The 16,814-nt window shown below is 44.7% G+C and overlaps 1 protein-coding gene across 3 annotated transcripts; it reads left to right on the top strand.

Moving 5' to 3' along the window:
• The first annotated feature begins 1,796 nt into the window (after positions 1 to 1,796).
• Positions 1,797 to 10,635, top strand: S1PR1 (sphingosine-1-phosphate receptor 1). 3 transcript variants are annotated; one of them, XM_033151500.1, is made up of 2 exons: positions 1,797 to 1,819; positions 8,985 to 10,635. In XM_033151500.1, exon 2 carries the CDS (start codon positions 9,131 to 9,133, stop codon positions 10,268 to 10,270), a length of 1,140 nt encoding a protein of 379 aa, XP_033007391.1. In that variant the 5' UTR covers positions 1,797 to 1,819; positions 8,985 to 9,130; the 3' UTR covers positions 10,271 to 10,635. The 3 variants fall into 3 exon arrangements, with proteins under 3 accessions (XP_033007391.1, XP_033007392.1, XP_033007390.1); XM_033151501.1 differs by lacking the exon at positions 1,797 to 1,819 and adding an exon at positions 2,761 to 2,937; XM_033151499.1 differs by lacking the exon at positions 1,797 to 1,819 and adding an exon at positions 2,761 to 3,155.
• Positions 10,636 to 16,814: the final 6,179 nt, after the last annotated feature.

Here is a 16,814-nt window from a genome sequence, read left to right as displayed (position 1 = left end):
ATCTTGACCCATCAATACATGATTGACGACTTTGACCAGTCCTAGCTCCAATGGCAATCTTAATTCCGGTTTGGGATTCATCCAAGGCTGGACTAGATGAATCCCAAACCGGAATTAAGATTGCCGGAAAAAATATCAACAACCTCATATATGCTGATGATACTACCTTGATGGCAGAAAGTGAGGAGGAATTAAAGAACTTTTTAATGAGGGTGAAAGAGGAGAGCGCAAAATATGGTCTGAAGTTCAACATAAAAAAAAACTAAGATCATGGCCACTGGTCCCATCACCTCCTGGCAAATAGAAGGGGAAGAAATGGAGGCAGTGAGAGATTTCACTTTCTTGGGTTCCATGATCACTGCAGATGGTGACAGCAGTCACGAAATTAGAAGACGCCTGCTTCTTGGGAGAAAAGCAATGACAAACCTAGACAGCATTTTAAAAAGCAAAGACATCACCTTGCCGACAAAGGTCCGTATAGTTAAAGCTATGATTTTCCCAGTAGTAATGTACGGAAGTGAGAGCTGGACCATAAAGAAGGCTGATCGCCGAAGAATGGATGCTTTTGAATTATGGTGCTGGAGGAGACTCTTGAGAGTCCCATGGACTGCAAGAAGATCAAACCTATCCATTCTCAAAGAAATCAGCCCTGAGCGCTCACTAGAAGGACAGATCCTGAAGTTGAGGCTCCAGTACTTTGGCCACCTCATGAGAAGAGAAGACTCCCCGGAAAAGACCCTGATGTTGGGAAAGATGGAGGGCACAAGGAGAAGGGGACGACAGAGGATGAGATGGTTGGACAGTGTTTTCGAAGCTACTAACATGAGTTTGGCCAAACTGCGAGAGGCAGTGAAGGATAGGCGTGCCTGGCATGCTCTGGTCCATGGGGTCACGAAGAGTCGGACATGACTGAACGACTGAACAACACAACAAGCTCCAATGCCACAGTCAGAGCTCCCCAATCACCAATGGGAATAATACAATACTTTTCAGTGGAGTCGGTTCATGTGTGCCTTCGAGTGACAAACGCATGAATGAACAAGCACATAGTACCCTTCCCTTTCGCTGGATGTGGTTGTGCCAGCTTTTGAATCCTCCTCTGCTTTCCTTTTTCAGTGGTTCCATCAGCTGAAGAACTTGCACTTCCACCGAATTTGAGAGGAAGGATATTAAGGGCCTGTCCAGACTGCTGCTATTTTTGGATGGGATTCAATTGCATACTGGCAAAGACAGGTTGTGCAATTAAAGTTAATATAGAGCTCTTGCACAACAAACTTGCTTCTCAAATATTTTGGGGGCTTTTTGTGATAAGCAAGAGGAAAAGGCACCAGAATGTTTGGGATAACATTTGCTCGGTGCGACATCTTCCGACCTCCCAGAAAACAGAGCAAGATGTAACCAGCTTGTTGGGAAGTGATCTAAGAAGACTGTCCAAAGGATGAGGGAGAGGAATTTGAAGGAAGTGGGAGATGCCTTAAAATTTCTGAGATCATCGACCAAGATCAAAGCAGTGTCAGAAACGACAGGCCACATCACCTTCCTAAAGGGCTTCCTGGAGATGATGGATCATGCCAAAGCAGAGGAGGAGGAATTTGGTTATGCCAGAAGAAGTGAGAAGGAGTCTGATAAAGAAGAGGCTGAAGGTAAAGAGGAGATGAGTGGAGATGAAGAGATCTGAAGATATGGAGATGAAGAGATCTGAAGATACTGCAATTGTATAGCGATGGAAATAGTGCGGTGTCAAGGTTTCTAGTCATCAAGAAACTCAAGGAATCATTGGATTTTTGAAGAAATACTGGGATTTATCAAATTCAGGCAGGTGAGCTGATTTCATTCTGCCTTTCCAAGCTGTTCGACTGTATGAGAGAGAAAGAAAAGGGGAGAGAGGCTGGGGAGGCCGTCTCATTCACACCATTTAAAGCACATGACTTCCCCAAAGAATCATGGGAACTGTAGGGAATCCTAGCTCTATGAGGAATAAACTAAAAGCCCCATGATTCTTTGGGGGACTACAAGTATTTTATATGTCTGGTGTGAACATGACACAGATTTACCTTGTTTATTAAGCTTATCGGTTGCTTTTTTAAAAAAACAAGTAACTCGGAGAGACAAAGTGTTGGACAGTGGAACAGACTGCCACAAGAAGTGGTGGGCTCTCCTTCCTTGGATGTTTTAAAGCAGAGGTCAGATGACCATTTGTCATGTATGATTTAGCTGAAATTCAAGCATTGCAGGGGGCTGGACTAGATGACACTCGTGCCCCCTTCCGACTCTACAATTCTAGGATTCTTATGCAGATCCACATAAGAGTTTTCCCAACTGGCCAGGGAGGAAAATGCGGTTCTTGGTCTGGTGAAGCAGTGTAGCCTCCAGGGGGGGGGGAGGGGGAAAGCTTTTCAAGATATGCAGAACAAAATAAAAAATTCTTTCCAGTAGCACCTTAGAGACCAACTAAGTTTGTTCTTGGTATGAGCTTTCGCGTGCATGCACACTTCTTCAGATACACTGAAACAGAAGTCACCAGATATGCAGATGAGCCTTATCAGTCTTGCAAATCCGAAGGCTGTTAAAAGCACAGGAGCAGTTTGCAACCAGGCGATGGCAACCCTGAGGCGGCAGGGCTCAGTGGCAGCCGTGTGGTCTGCGGACGACTTCCCTCTCGTGTGAAATCCGCCTCTCCCGCTCCACGCGCGCGCAGTCCCCGCACAAAGCCAGACGCGAACTTTTTTGGGGGGGGAGGGGGGAGGTGAGGGCAAGCAGGAAGGAAGGAAACAGGTGTTAACCCTTCCGCAGCCGCGCTCCGCTTAAGAGCCGCCGCCCAAGAGCCGCCGGCCAGTTTTGCCCGGGACTTGGCAGGCGAAGAGCGAGCGCTGCGCCTCCGCGTTGTCTGCGCGCCGTCCCCTCCAGGCTCGCCAAGAGTTAACGCGGGAGAGCCGCGTAAGGAAGGGGGAGGGCGGGGAAGCGCGACAATAATAGGAAACTGCGAAGGGGTGGACGCCACTTTACAAAAAAGAAAGGGGGAAAAAAGGAAACGTTTTTCCATGAGCTGCCCGGCTTTTCTTCTTCTTCTTCTTCTGCAAAGGAGGCGGCCGGCGGGACGCGCGCTATGCGAAGCGCAGCCGCCTCCGGAGAGATCCGCGTCCTGCCCGAACGAGGTAAGAGAAGGGGACTGGCTGGCTCTGGGTGCTGGGGCTCGGCGAAGTCCGGTTTGGCTGGGTGTTCTAGCACGTGTGAATGTAAGAACGACACGCGTTTGCAAGTGCTCGCATCAGCGAGCTGTCCAGCGTGCATTCGACGTCAACCCCAGCTTTGCATCTCCGTAATGTCGGGGAGTGGACTGGCCTTGGGGAGGTGGGGGGAGTCGTTCTGTGGAATTGGCTGTGATTTTTTTTTATTTTTTAATGCAACCCTATGCAGGCTTACTTGCAAGCGAACCCCATTGTGCTCAGTGAGGCTCTAGGAAAGCATGCGCAGGATCATAGAATGGTAGAGTTGGAAGGGGCACCGTGGGCCATCTAGTCCAACCCCCTGCAACGCAGGCATCTCGACTCAAGCATCCATGACAGATGACCATCCAACCTCTGCGTCAAAACCTCCAAGGAAGGAGAGACTTGCAGCCTTTAGCTCTCTGCTTGGCATTTGCCTACCCAATTATTATGGGTATTGGGGCTTGGGGAGGGGGCTGTGACCTGGATCTATTTGCTGGGATCTCGCCAGAAAACCTCAGCCTGCCCCACTGAATTGATGGGGAAAGAAAGTTATGAATGAACTGTGCTAATCTGGAGCAGCAAACTCCCCCAGGGAATGGATGTTGTGATGTGCTGTGTGTACAGTACTTGGTGCCCTTCTCTCTCAACTTTCTCCATACTTAGTGCCTAGCAGTTGAGCATGCAAACTGCCTCTAGTCTGGGTCCTGCAGCAGGTCCTGATCTCCTCTGCTGAGAAGCGTTGTGCTGGGTCTGATCTGTATATTTGATTCCCCGAAGGCTCCTTGCCACATGCCAGTCAGCGGCTGGTACTGCAGGCAACTGAGAACGAACTTGCATTTGTTTGGCGACAAGCTAACTTCAGTTGCGGGAGCTAACTTCCGAGGGCTGCGATGGCATGCGCTTTCACTGCCGACAGTGCAGACTCCACTGAGAAGGCGATGCCTGGATCCATGTGTTATGAAGCGAGGCGCAGGAGAGGATTGGAATGAATGAATAAGATGTACAGTACTAGAGATATTGGCAGTGCATAAACCATATCCTGATATTTAGAGGTATGGGTGCATCTCTGAGTTTGATGATGGTGTAGAAGTTGATATGCTGGCCTCGAGAATGGGAAATGTTCATAAGACGGAGATTTCCCCAAGTATATCTGTGCAGTTTTTTTTTTAATGTGCAAAAAATGAGTGATTTGCAGGAGCCAAAGATTTGGCTGGATGAAAGGTTTTCTGTGGAAACCTTTCCCAAGGGAGCTCCCTGGTTAGATTAGAACGCTTGTCTGATGTACTTGGTATCAAGTTAGAAATGGCAGACTCCAACAAGAAAGTGGTTAGTGGATGGTTTAGTGCAACCGAGGTACTAGAACAACTATTTGTTTCTTTTAAAAGAGGGTGTCCTCTTCCACACACACCCTTCCCAGGGGGAACTGCAGGGAGGCAAACTTGAGAATGGACGTCAAAGGAACAGGACATAAATTTACTGGAGGATCCAAGGGAAGGAAGCTTTGTTCTCAATCTATGTGAGTTTAAAACCCTGCCATGTCTGGGGACAGTAAACAATTGTCACCCTGTTCGTTTCGTCTGATTCCCTTAGTTTATTTTCCTCTTCATCGTATGTGGGAGCATTTTACTTGCTCGAACCCTTTTGTCCATCGGCAGCTCTTGTCCAATGTCCGCCAGGGCCCCTTCAGTCATCAGCTTCAATCCTATGGGCTCATCAGTTCTGAAAAGGGTTTGGTCCCATTTGAGTCCACAGGGCTTGATGATCTTCAGAGCTATTTCTGTCGTAGGGTATCCCTGTGCCTGTCCTACGTGTGGGAAGCAGGGACGGTTCAACTCTGCTTGCTGTCACCTCAGACAACTTACCCATCCTGGGCAAAGTGCATACGTGTACTAGCTGTATGTGCGTCTGTGCGCGTTGCACCGTGATTAGGAACTCTGGAGGAGGCAGCATTACTGGACTGTGTGTGTAACTTTTGGGAGCTTAGGTCCTGTTTAGAACTTAAGGGGAATGTGTGGAGGTTTGAAGAAGATGCAGAAAGTACAGGTCCCCTCCCTCTCTTTCATGCGTTCACAGGGCTTATGTAAGAGCCCAATTATCTTAAATTCCTGAATGTGGTATGTTTCTAGGGATAGCAATGTGGGAGAGGGCTGCATGATTTCTGGGTCTGGAGGTGAGGATCTGCTTGGGTTCCAAGCCTGACTCAGATTCATACTTTTGAAACTTCGGTACGTCACGTTTAAATGACTCCGTGCCTGTGCAGTCATAGATTCTAGGCTTAAGGTACATGCCATTTGAAATTGGTGTGTGTGTGTTTGGAACTTAAACTGGTATGTCTTGTATCTCAATGGGAAAGGTCTTGTGTGATTTGGACTTTGTTATGTTGCTCACCCTTTGAAAAGTCAGTATTATTCAGCCTTGAATGAGGGGTATCCAATGAATAGAGTGAGCTTCGCTTTCCCCTTCCCTGAAAAGCTTGTAGTGCATTCCTAAGCATATTTTGATTGTATGTTTTGTGGTTTTATATTTTGATTTTGTTCTGAGAACCTCCCTGAGACCTCCGGGTATAGGGCGGTATGTAATTTCAAATAATAATAATAATAATAATAATAATAATAATAATAATAAGTTCACTGGGATCTACCAGCGTGTTCAGGATTGCAGCCTTAGTGAAGATTTTAGCTTTACTTCCTCTGTCAAGTTAACTGACCACAATGAATAGTGTGGTCACAATGTTGTGGGTGCCTTCTGTGCTCTGTTAATCCTCGATTCCATATTCCCTTTTGCACTTATTTCCCACCTTCTTCTAACTTAATTGTAGATTGCAAATCCTGTAGAGATATGAGTTGGGCTACTGGAATCCATGGGACACAAATCTCCAAACTGCATGCAGGGCAGTAGCCAAAGGCCATTCTGTTATCTCTTCCCAACTCCCAAATAGAAAGTCCAGGGAGACTTGCATTTTATTTCCTCACTTTCTGTTAGCTTTACTGATTTTTATTTTTGCTGACACCACACTTTCTTCAGTTGTTCGTGACAGAGGGCAACTTCCCCATTTTTTTTGCAAGTTATGCCAGGGATGCGGAAGCGGTGGCCGTCCAGATGTTGCTTGACTACAACTCCCATCAGCCTTGACTTTGGGCCATGCCGACTGGGGCTGGAACATAGGAAGCTGAGTCACGGGTCCACCTATCCCAATATTGTTCACACCAGTGTTTCCCAAGCTTGGGTCTCCAGCTGTTTGTTTTTTTTTTTAAAGAGATTTTATTATTTTATCATATAACAAAAAAGAAACAACATTAAACATACATAAACATAAACATAGAAAAACATAATAAACAATTCAACAATAAAAAACACAACATTAACATACCGAGAAAAAGAAAAATTGTACAAACCTTATCAAATTCTCATCTTTGTTACTCTACTTATTTATACTTCTTAGGGGGACTTCCCCTGGTCCCTCCTCTGTCTTCAAAAACATATATACTTTTTAAGGTAGCTTCCTTTCTTTTTTCCATTAACTTATACTCAATATCCTAATGTTCTTTAAATTTATCTAAACCAATATATTTCTTAACTTATATTCTATATCTTAACACTTTCTTATACAAATAAATCTATCACATCAAAATTTCTTTTATAACCATTATAACTAGCCTTATACTTCTAAAGCCGATTCTTATATATATTTCTGCTCAAATATTCAAACATTCAATTTCACATGTTTAACTAAATAGTCCTTAAATTTCTTCCAATCTTGCGACACCTTCTCTTCCCTCTGGTCTCGGATTCTGGCGGTCAGGTCTGCGAGTTCCATAAACTCCATCAACTTCATCTGCCATTCTTCAATTGTTGGTATCTCTTCGCCCTTCCAGGTTCTTGCCAATAAGATTCTAGCCGCTGTCGTGGCATACATGAAAAACACTCTATCCTGACTGGGTATCTCTTCGTTGGTCATGCTCAAAAGAAATGCCTCTGGTTTCTTACAAAAGGTAATTTTCATTACCTTTTTAAGCTCATTATAAATCTTGTCCCAGAAGGCCTTTACCCCTGAACACGACCACCACATATGATAAAAGGTACCTTTCGACGATTTACATTTCCAACACACATCCGACATTTTAGAATTCATTCTAGCTATCTTAACTGGTGTCAGATACCATCTATATATCATTTTCATTACATTTTCTCTTAAACTGTTGCATGCAGTAAAATTGATACCTTTCTGCCACAATCTCTCCCAGTCATCCATCATAATATTATGACCCACATCTTTTGCCCAATCTATCATTGTGGATTTAACCAATTCATCTTTCGTATGCCACTCTAGCAACAAATTATACATCTTGGAAAGGTTTAGAGTTCGATTCGATCAGTTCTGTTTCCAGTTTTGATTTTTCCACTTGAAAACCAATTTTTTTGTCTAGTTTAAATGTTTCATGTACCTGGTGATATTGCAGCCAGTCGGGGACTTGGCTTTTAACTTGATCGTAGCTCTTCAGCTTAAATGAGTCCCCTTCCTGCTGCAATATATCCATGTATCGTAACCAACTTGCAGACTGGTTTTACATGGAGAAGGAGAACACTGGGTCTTACATGAGCTGAATCAGCACTTACTACACACACACACACAAAAATATATATATATATATGAGAAAGAGACAGAGCTGTATGACACCTGGGCTACCTCCAGCCTTACCATAGGTTTACCCAGACTTAGATCTCCAGCTGTTTTTAGACTACAACTCCCATCATCCCTAGCTAGCAGAACCAGTGGTCAGAGATGGTGGGAATTGTAGTCCCAAAACAGCTGGAAACCCACGTTTGGGAAACACTGGTCTACACTGACCAGCAGCTCCAGGGTTTCGGATGAGTATTTCTGGGGATTGAACTTGAGATGTCTGCATGCAATACACACGTCTCAAGTTCCGTCTTTCCCCAGTGGCTGATGAGAATCCAGTAGCTTCTGGAGGGGAGCAGGTTCCTCCTCACGCCTGAATTACACCTTCCTTTAAACCTCTCTTACAAAGCTAATTTAAGATGGGTTCCACTGCAATCCTAAACACACCTCATTGCTTACCTGTGGGTAGGCGTGTGCAGCAGATAAATTATCCAGTTCCTTCTGTTTAATCCTTTCAAAAGTCAAATTTGTTTTATGAATTTCCCCCGTGTTCTATGAGACAAGTCAGCAGTTTTCGGTCCTGTAGAGAGTGAGCCTTTTTTAAAAAAAGGACAGAAGTTTTAACTTTGCTGCTGTGATCTGATTGCAAACGGTATGACTTGGCTTTCGGTGTGGAAATCTGGACAACTTTTATGTAAAATGAGATAGAGTTTCTCTTGACCTCATGGCTATAAGCATGAATGTATGAACATGTGTCAAAAGCTCTGGGAGCAGAGGGTGTCACTGTGGCTTGTTTTACCCACTGCCTTCCCCTGTGCAACGGAGGTGTTATTTATTGGTTAAATAAACCTAATCTGCCATCATTTGAAGTGCAAACACCTATATTCAGTTAGGTGTTATGTCCTGATATAGGTGTTAACAGTTTCATAAAAGCTGTTAGCACTTCAGCTGATGGTGGATGAGGTTTAGTTAACCAATAAAATCTGAATAATATACCCTATCGGGTACATCATTTTACTTGCCAGTGGGCAAACTTGAAGGATTTCATGTTTATGTCTTCAGAATGTTCACTTTGGACTTGCAACAATAGTATAACAACAATAAATCACTTCTCCTAAATTAACTCCTTTTTGCCTGTGTCTCCTGCTTTTAAGGACTGTGGTTACTGAGGTTACCCAGAAGGAGCTAGACGTTGGAAGCCGCAGACGTTTGGACCTTGAAGCCCGGGGCAGCTGCTGAACTACCTGCTCCACATCGCCTCTTGGTGGCCGTCTGGAGGACTGCAACTCAGGCTGGCACCATGGACTCCACCAAGGACCCCCACGTGAAGGCCTTCGGTGGAGTCAGCGACTATCTCAACTATGAGATCATCATAGAACATTACAACTTCACGGGGAAGCTAAATGAAAATGCGGACACTGGGATCAAAGCAAGTTCTGCGGTCTTCATCATCATCTGTTGCTTCATCATCCTGGAGAACATCTTTGTCCTTCTGACCATCTGGAAAACAAAGAAGTTCCACAGGCCTATGTACTATTTCATTGGCAACTTGGCACTCTCTGACTTACTGGCTGGGGTGGCTTATGTCGCCAACCTCTTACTGTCCGGACACAAGACCTACACCCTCACCCCTGCCCAGTGGTTTCTTAGGGAAGGGAGCATGTTTGTGGCGTTGTCCGCCTCTGTGTTTAGCCTCCTGGCCATTGCCATTGAGAGATACATTACAATGTTGAAGATGAAGCTTCACAACAGCAGCAACAGTTCCCGTTCTTTCCTGTTGATCAGTGCTTGCTGGGTCATCTCTGTGATCTTAGGAGGTCTCCCCATTATGGGCTGGAACTGCATCCAACGTCTACAAAGCTGTTCCACCGTGTTGCCCCTCTACCACAAGCATTATATCCTCTTCTGCACCACGGTGTTCACGGGCCTCTTGTTGGCTATCGTGGTTCTTTACTGCAGGATCTACATCTTGGTAAGGACGAGGAGCCGTCGGCTGACCTTCCGGAAGAACATGGCCAAAGCCACCAGGAGCTCCGAGAAGTCTCTAGCTCTGCTCAAGACAGTGATCATTGTTTTAAGTGTGTTCATTATCTGCTGGTCCCCTTTGTTCATCCTCCTCTTACTGGACGTGCGGTGCAAAGTCCGGACTTGCCCAGTTCTCCTCAAGGCCGAATATTTCTTAGTACTGGCGGTTCTCAACTCGGCTACGAACCCGATCATCTACACGCTAACGAACAAGGAGATGCGGAGGGCTTTTGTCAAGATTATGTCATGCTGCAAATGTCCCACCGCAGACTCCGGGACCAAATTCAAGAGGCCCATCATTGGGGGGATTGAGTTCAGCCGAAGCAGGTCCGACAACTCCTCCCACCCGCAGAAAGACGAGGGCGACACTCCAGAAACTATTGTGTCTTCGGGTAATGTCACCTCGTCATCGTAGGAGCTCTCGAATGGAGGAGGCATGGGCCCGCCGGAGGCCGACGCGTGGAACAGTTCTGATCACTTGTCTCCCGCCAAGATGAGGGAAAGGATAGGCTCGAAGGGGAGTTGTGTGGCACTTGCGAGGGGAGGCACGGGGACAGATTGTGTGACTTGAAAACATTTCCTCCCTGGAAGTTTGTTGTGTTTCGTTTGGGTTTGCAACAAGGCCACCTAGGGTTGCTGGAAGTGTTTGTGCCCTATATAACTCCGAAGACTGAAAACTTGGTAAAATGACACCTGTTGAATGAGAGTGGGTGGGGGTGGAAAATACTATTTTCCTCTCAAGAAAAATGTGAACCTATAAAATAAAGAGCTTACTGGGTTTTTCCTTCTTCTTTTGAGTAACAGCCTTCCCCACCTTACTGAGCAGCAAGGGGAGCCAATCTGCCTGTCGATTCTCTTCTGGGCAAATCTAAAGAGAATTTGAGTGTTTTGCTACAAGATTGGCCAAAGCGCCACTTGACTTTCAATTAAAAGTTCGTGGGAACTGGGACATGGAGGGCTTCAATGGTTAGTTTGAAGAACACTGCCTCTCACTGCATGCTGCCATTGAATTCCCCTGAATTGAATGGGACTACGCTTGAGTTAGGCTGGGGGTGTTTGGAACGGAAGGAGCCTCGTTTGAACCTTGGCATTAAATTGATTTGATAAATGTGCCACTTGATAACAAGGTGCATTTATTGTTAGCAATTTTGATAGCAATTTTGTCTCACTTATTCTCGGAATAATCCTATCATAGTTTAGGCAGAGTGATGACTCTTGGAGGCATCTGAAGCCTTGAAAGCTGGATAAAGTTTGGACGAAGCCAATGGTCTGCATTCCAGTCCAGATTCTTTTAGATCCCAGAATGTTTGCAATTTTAAAAGGTGTTTATAAGTTTGCCAATGTCCACAGAAAGTATTTGTTGTGTTAATTGAATGTAATTTGCCACAGCATCAACTGCTGGGCTGTGTGTGTGTGTGTTGTGTGTGTGTATAAATATATATATGTATATAAATATATATTTGACCCGAGTTAATTGGGTTAAATGTGTACAATGTGTAGAGAAGCTAACCAGGATAGTAGCTGTCCTGTGGCAAGAGAAATACCGGTAGTCTTCCATTTTTATCAACAATTTGGGACTCGCCTTAAATTTCATGGGACCTGGGCTGGTTCTAGACACATCAAAGAAGCGATTCAGTTAAACGCGTTGTAAATTTCATAGTGGGAAATCCCGTTGGTGAAAAAACGGGACTCCACAGTGCCACCTGGTGTCGCAGTGATATAACCCATATAAAGTGCTTTATCTTTATGAATGTAGCTGAGACCCTGGTTTAAATTATTTGGTGCCTCTCTCAATCTTTCCCCCCCTCCCTCATCTTCTCCAAAAGGAGTGACTGGATACAAAGGAGGATAGCAGAGCTGCTGTATTTCAGCTGTGTAGGAAAGGAAATTCCAGCGGGTTGTGCAGATGCAAAAAGCTAGGCCACCTGAAATTACTTTTGTTACACAGCTGTTAAAAAGTCACAGCGACTCTCTTCCTCCTTTGGGGAGGAGGGGTCATAGCTGAGTTACAGAGCTCATGTTTTGTGTGCCGAAAATTCCACATCTAAACATTGAAAAGAAATCGGCAATGGGTTGTTCAATGGTGTGGGCCCAGACCCAACGGTTGAAGGTTGGTGTCCGAGAGCGTTACTGTGGTAATTGTGCAGGACAGTTGAAGTCAATGGATTAATGTACAAATATTGGTTGAATATATAAGTGGGTTTTTTTTTTTTTTGGCTGGCCTTCTAGTATTCCTAGTGCAATTCTTTTTGTAAAAACAAAAATAGTATTTAACATGTTTCTGACTTTGGTTGTACAATTTGCACATAGCTTCGTTGACCTCTAAATATTAATAAACTGGGGGTTTTGTACAAGTTCTGCCATGAACGTTCCTTCTGTCGCATTTTTATCTGTACCTATTCTTACGATCGGCTTTTGGACAATTTACAGTTCACATTGTTTCTATGCCCAGAAGAGGCAGGTTAACATTTGTGTGGTAAACAGAACATTTAGATGCAAAAGACCTGTCAAGAGCAGCAAATTCTGGTCAGCTGTTCAACAAGGCAGCATTCAAACCAGGGCAGGTAGCAATTGGAGTAATTAAACTCCCTTTTCCCAGCAATACATTGGCGGCAATTAAGATCAACCTAAATGCGACAGTGCCAGACCTAGGTCATTCAACATGTCCTTGCCTCAAGCATGAGGGAAGTGTTTGTGGTTCAAATTAAAGCATAAGAAGCAGGCAAACGCTCTGGACAGACTTTCACACCGAAGATATTAAAACCTGGGTGGGGATGACGGTGGGGTGGAGAGCAGGAGGCAAGTTCAGCACTTAACTGCTTCACACATGCTTTGGGAAAACTCACCTTTAAAGACACCAGCATCGTGCGCACAAATGCCCTTGTCCTCTTGTAGGAGAGAGGACCAGCTCCCCTTCTCCTACTAAGGCTGTCCTACTGCAACCTCATGATTTGCGTGTTTCCCTTGCATCTGGAGCAAGAGAAGAGTGCCACAGGCCAGTGTCACATCGGATGAAGCAACGGCTTCAGTTCGGCCTGGAGAAATAAGCTGAGAGTGGCAGATTTTGGGAAAGAACAGGGTGGGAGTTGCAGGGACAGCCTCATTGCACACAGAAGGAGAAGGGCGATTTCCGAGCTGCGGCCTGTTCGCAATGTGAACGTTTGTTCAACCACGCTTGCAAAAAGGCAAGACGGGGGGAAATGCCCAAGTCGAAGAGCTGCTCATTAGCGGGTCTGAGGTAATGAAGGGTAGAAAGCAACCCATTTCAAAGGACGCCCCACTGTTTCTCATGAACACTTCCAATTCTAGTAATTGGGAGGTATAAAAAAGGACTACTAAAATCACACACACACACACACACACACACACACAGAGAACTTTTTGGAATGGAATCTTCAGTATCCCAGTGACTCTCCAGTCCTCACATACTGAAGGAAAATCTTTTGGTTCCCCCTTTCGCTACCACACCTTGGTTGCCTGTATATTTTTGTTCTCTAGCCACGTGGACCTTTCACTTCGTTAGACGGGCCAGAAGGATATCTTGCGAATACATCAGGACTGAAAGCTTCTAATGAACGAAATCAAAAGAGCAGGCCTTGCCCAGCCATCTGAATGGTTCACTCTTAGCACATGGTTCTGCTGCGCTGATATATATCCACGCTCTGGAGTAAGAATATGCAAGGAAGCTAGAGGTTAGGCATGATCTCCTCCCTGATTTCCCCCCCCCCCTGCCCAGACCTGTTTTTGTGCTAAGCCAAGGGAAGAAGGATGCAGACTTGCTTCTTTACAACCAGAGCAACAACAGACACTTATGTTAATTGCCTGTGCTAGGAGTGGTGGCAAGCAGTCTTTTCTTCCGACCTGTGGTGTGTAGGATGGACACCTTTATCAGAAGATTCCCCCACCTGATGTTTTCATGCAGAGAGCACTAATATTCAATATCTTGTTTTAATTTTTTTTATTAAAAATACGTAAACAGAATATATCATAATGCTAATAATATAATAGATAGATAGATAGATAGATAGATAGATAGATAGATAGATACTTTATTGTCATTGTATGTAGTACAAAGAAATTGAACGCCACCCCACATTTACAGCCACATATAGGCATTTATACATTTACAACCACACATGCACATACATACCATCCATCACGACTACCCAAAGATCATATCATTTGGTTGCAGCATTTAAAATAGTTATAGCTCTTGGATAAAAACTGTTTTTTAGTCTATTTGTTCTTGATTTAATTGTTCTGTATCTCTTGCACGAAGGCAACCGTGCAAACAGACTATATCCAGGACGAGATTGCACAATAATGTTAAAATGTTACAACAATATTTTCAATTCCCTTTTGTTTCTCTTATAAAATTGGACTGCAATCTTTCATTAGGGTTTGCTTCAAAGTTGACATATAGGACGGCACTGTTCCTTTAATTGCAGATGCCTCATTAATCATACACACAACGATTATATTAAAAATCGTTTTCCTGATTGCAAATGATTAATGTCCCAAGCAATATCCAGTAGTCCTGATTTACTGGATAACTAGAACGGTTTCTGAGAGCCAAATTTCTTTCTTTCTTTCTTCAAAACGTTTCTGCAAACTTTTAATTTTGTGCATCTCAAGATGATGTCAATCCGAAATTTTGTAGCAGATGTAAAACTGCTACAGATGTGTTGTGCGGTGATTCGGAGCTTTGGACTTCGATCGCTTGGTCCTGTATCTCTCCATATGTTGCCGTTTCTTCTCTTCCTGCCCCCTCCACTTCCCTCTCTCTAGGTAATGCCTTGGAATTTTACTGAGACGCACAGGATGCAGTTGGGTTGCAAAGATAACCCTCACCTTCTTCGGCACTGTGTCATTTCTCTGTGTCGTTTATGGTGGGAAACTGCGCTGCCTAACCGAAAGAGGTTTCGTAGGTCGCAACCTTTTACTTCCTGGAGGAAATTCCAAAAATGCCCCAAAGACAAAAAGTGGAAACAGACTGGGATTTCTCTCCATCTGTCTGCCTGTACCGGAAGCAATGATTTCATCTGTGATCACTTCCTTTTCTTTTGCTTGGTGGTGGTGGTGATGGTAGGGAAATGTCAGGTCTGTTTCTGGAAAATGTTCTCTTACTAGAGACCTTTTTGAATTCTTTTGTTTCTTAGATTTCTGTTCTACCCTCAAGATGATATGGGGGCAGTAGGTGTTGCTGGAAGGGTGACCTCATTATTTTTTTTCGTGTTTTTCACAGCTGTGAAGGGGGAAAAAAAGCTTTGCAAGGCATACACAGTCTACTGCCGCAAAGATAAATAGCTAGAAGGTGATGGAATTAGGGTTGTCACTCTGTAACATGGATACGAGATGCTTGAAATCTCTCTTGTAAAACAAGAAAAAAGACAGCTGTGTCCCACCTATTGCACCTGTTCCCTTTCTCGCCTGGTGCCAGCTCCATAGGCAGGGCTGGCCCAAGACATTTTCGACCTGTGGCAAACCACAAAATGGTGTGTGTGTCCCCCGCCACCAGCGAAGAACAGACCCTTCAAGTGTCGCTATTTCCCAGGGACATCCCTGGTTTAGAGAAGCCATCCCGGTTTCTGATTTGATCCTGGAATGTCCCGCTTTTCCTTTGGACATCCCTGTTTTCATTGGAGAAATGTCGGAGGGTATAGATTGCTGGGTATCGATTGCCGTCTGAAGGCAATCCTGTATAGGGAAGTTTCTTTTTTATTGTTTAATGCTTTCTTATGTTTTTTTTATATGTTGGAAGCTGCCCAGAGTGGCTGCTGAAACCCAGTAAGATGTGTAGGGTAAAAATAGTTAAAATTACCATTATGGAATGGGATGTCCCTATTTTCATCGGATAAATGTTGGAAGGTATGGAAGAAGGTGCGAGTGAGGATCTATATCAGGAACCCTGCCCATTACAGTGTGACTCATGCAGAGACGCAACAGGCAGCTTCCTCTGCAGTGGGTAATTCTACAGCATTTCTGCCTTAGCAGGGCAGCCATTTTTGGGCAGCTAATCTTCTCTGTCACAAAAAGGCAGGAGTTTAAGCTGTTATTCTTTTCTTTTCTTTTTTACTACCAAGCGGGGGGAAAGAGACAGGCTTGTGAAATCTTCTGCCTCAGGTGGCAAAATAACTTGGTTGGCCTTGGATGCTCAACACGTTCACAGTGGTGTGCGTTTGGGGCAGGGGTATTATTAGCAGCTCTGCCTCAGGCAGCAAAATGTTTTGGGCTGGCCCTGGCCTCAGGAGTCACTGAATGATCCCATCGTTCCTGAGGCATGGGCAACAGCAAAGATCGTTCACTGCCTAACTTAAGGGTTAATTTTGTTGTCTGTAAGTCAACCAGGCAAGAGGGAGGCGGGTGGAGGCGTTGCCTAGCAACCAGGGAAAGTGGCATGATCCTTAGAATCATAGAGTTGGAAGAGACCACAAGGGCCATCCAGTCCAACCCCCTGCCAAGCAGGAAAAAGAACACGCTCTGATAGGCTGTCCAGCTGCGAGGGAGTTTTCTTGAAGAGTACTGTACTTGAATCTAACTGCCCTGAACAAGGCCTGTCAAAAAAAGGGAGCAAAACCTCTTTGTTGCATTCTGCTCAAGTTGTATTCTCATTTTTAAAGCAAACATTTCCCAGGATTTCTCCACTGGACTCTATCTGCTTTATTTACCCATCTTCCAGCAGCGACTGATGTTAAGCCCTGAGCTTCACCTCACACTGAAATGCTTTCGGGCAGCCAAACACACACACGTCTCCCAAGAACTGTGTGGAAAGGCAAACACTCATTGCTGCTGCTAAGATGGCGGACTGTGGTGAAAGACTCAGTTGTGGTTTTTCTCCCAAAATAAGCAGTACATATTATTTCATAAGAAGCAGAGCTTTTTTTCTTGAGGGAAGCCAAAGAAAGCCTTTGAATATCTTTTTACAATATTAGGGAACACAGGGACACCCCATTGGGTTT

The sequence above is a fragment of the Lacerta agilis genome, chromosome 6 (assembly GCF_009819535.1).
Source record: "Lacerta agilis isolate rLacAgi1 chromosome 6, rLacAgi1.pri, whole genome shotgun sequence".
Taxonomy (NCBI): domain Eukaryota; kingdom Metazoa; phylum Chordata; class Lepidosauria; order Squamata; family Lacertidae; genus Lacerta; species Lacerta agilis.
Note: the sequence above shows the minus strand (reverse complement) of the source record. Positions and strands in the feature narration are given on the sequence as shown.

Coding starts and splice junctions, on each gene's coding strand:
- S1PR1 (XM_033151500.1), top strand. CDS start 9,131: ATGGACTCCACCAAGGACCCCCACGTGAAGGCCTTCGGTGGAGTCAGC.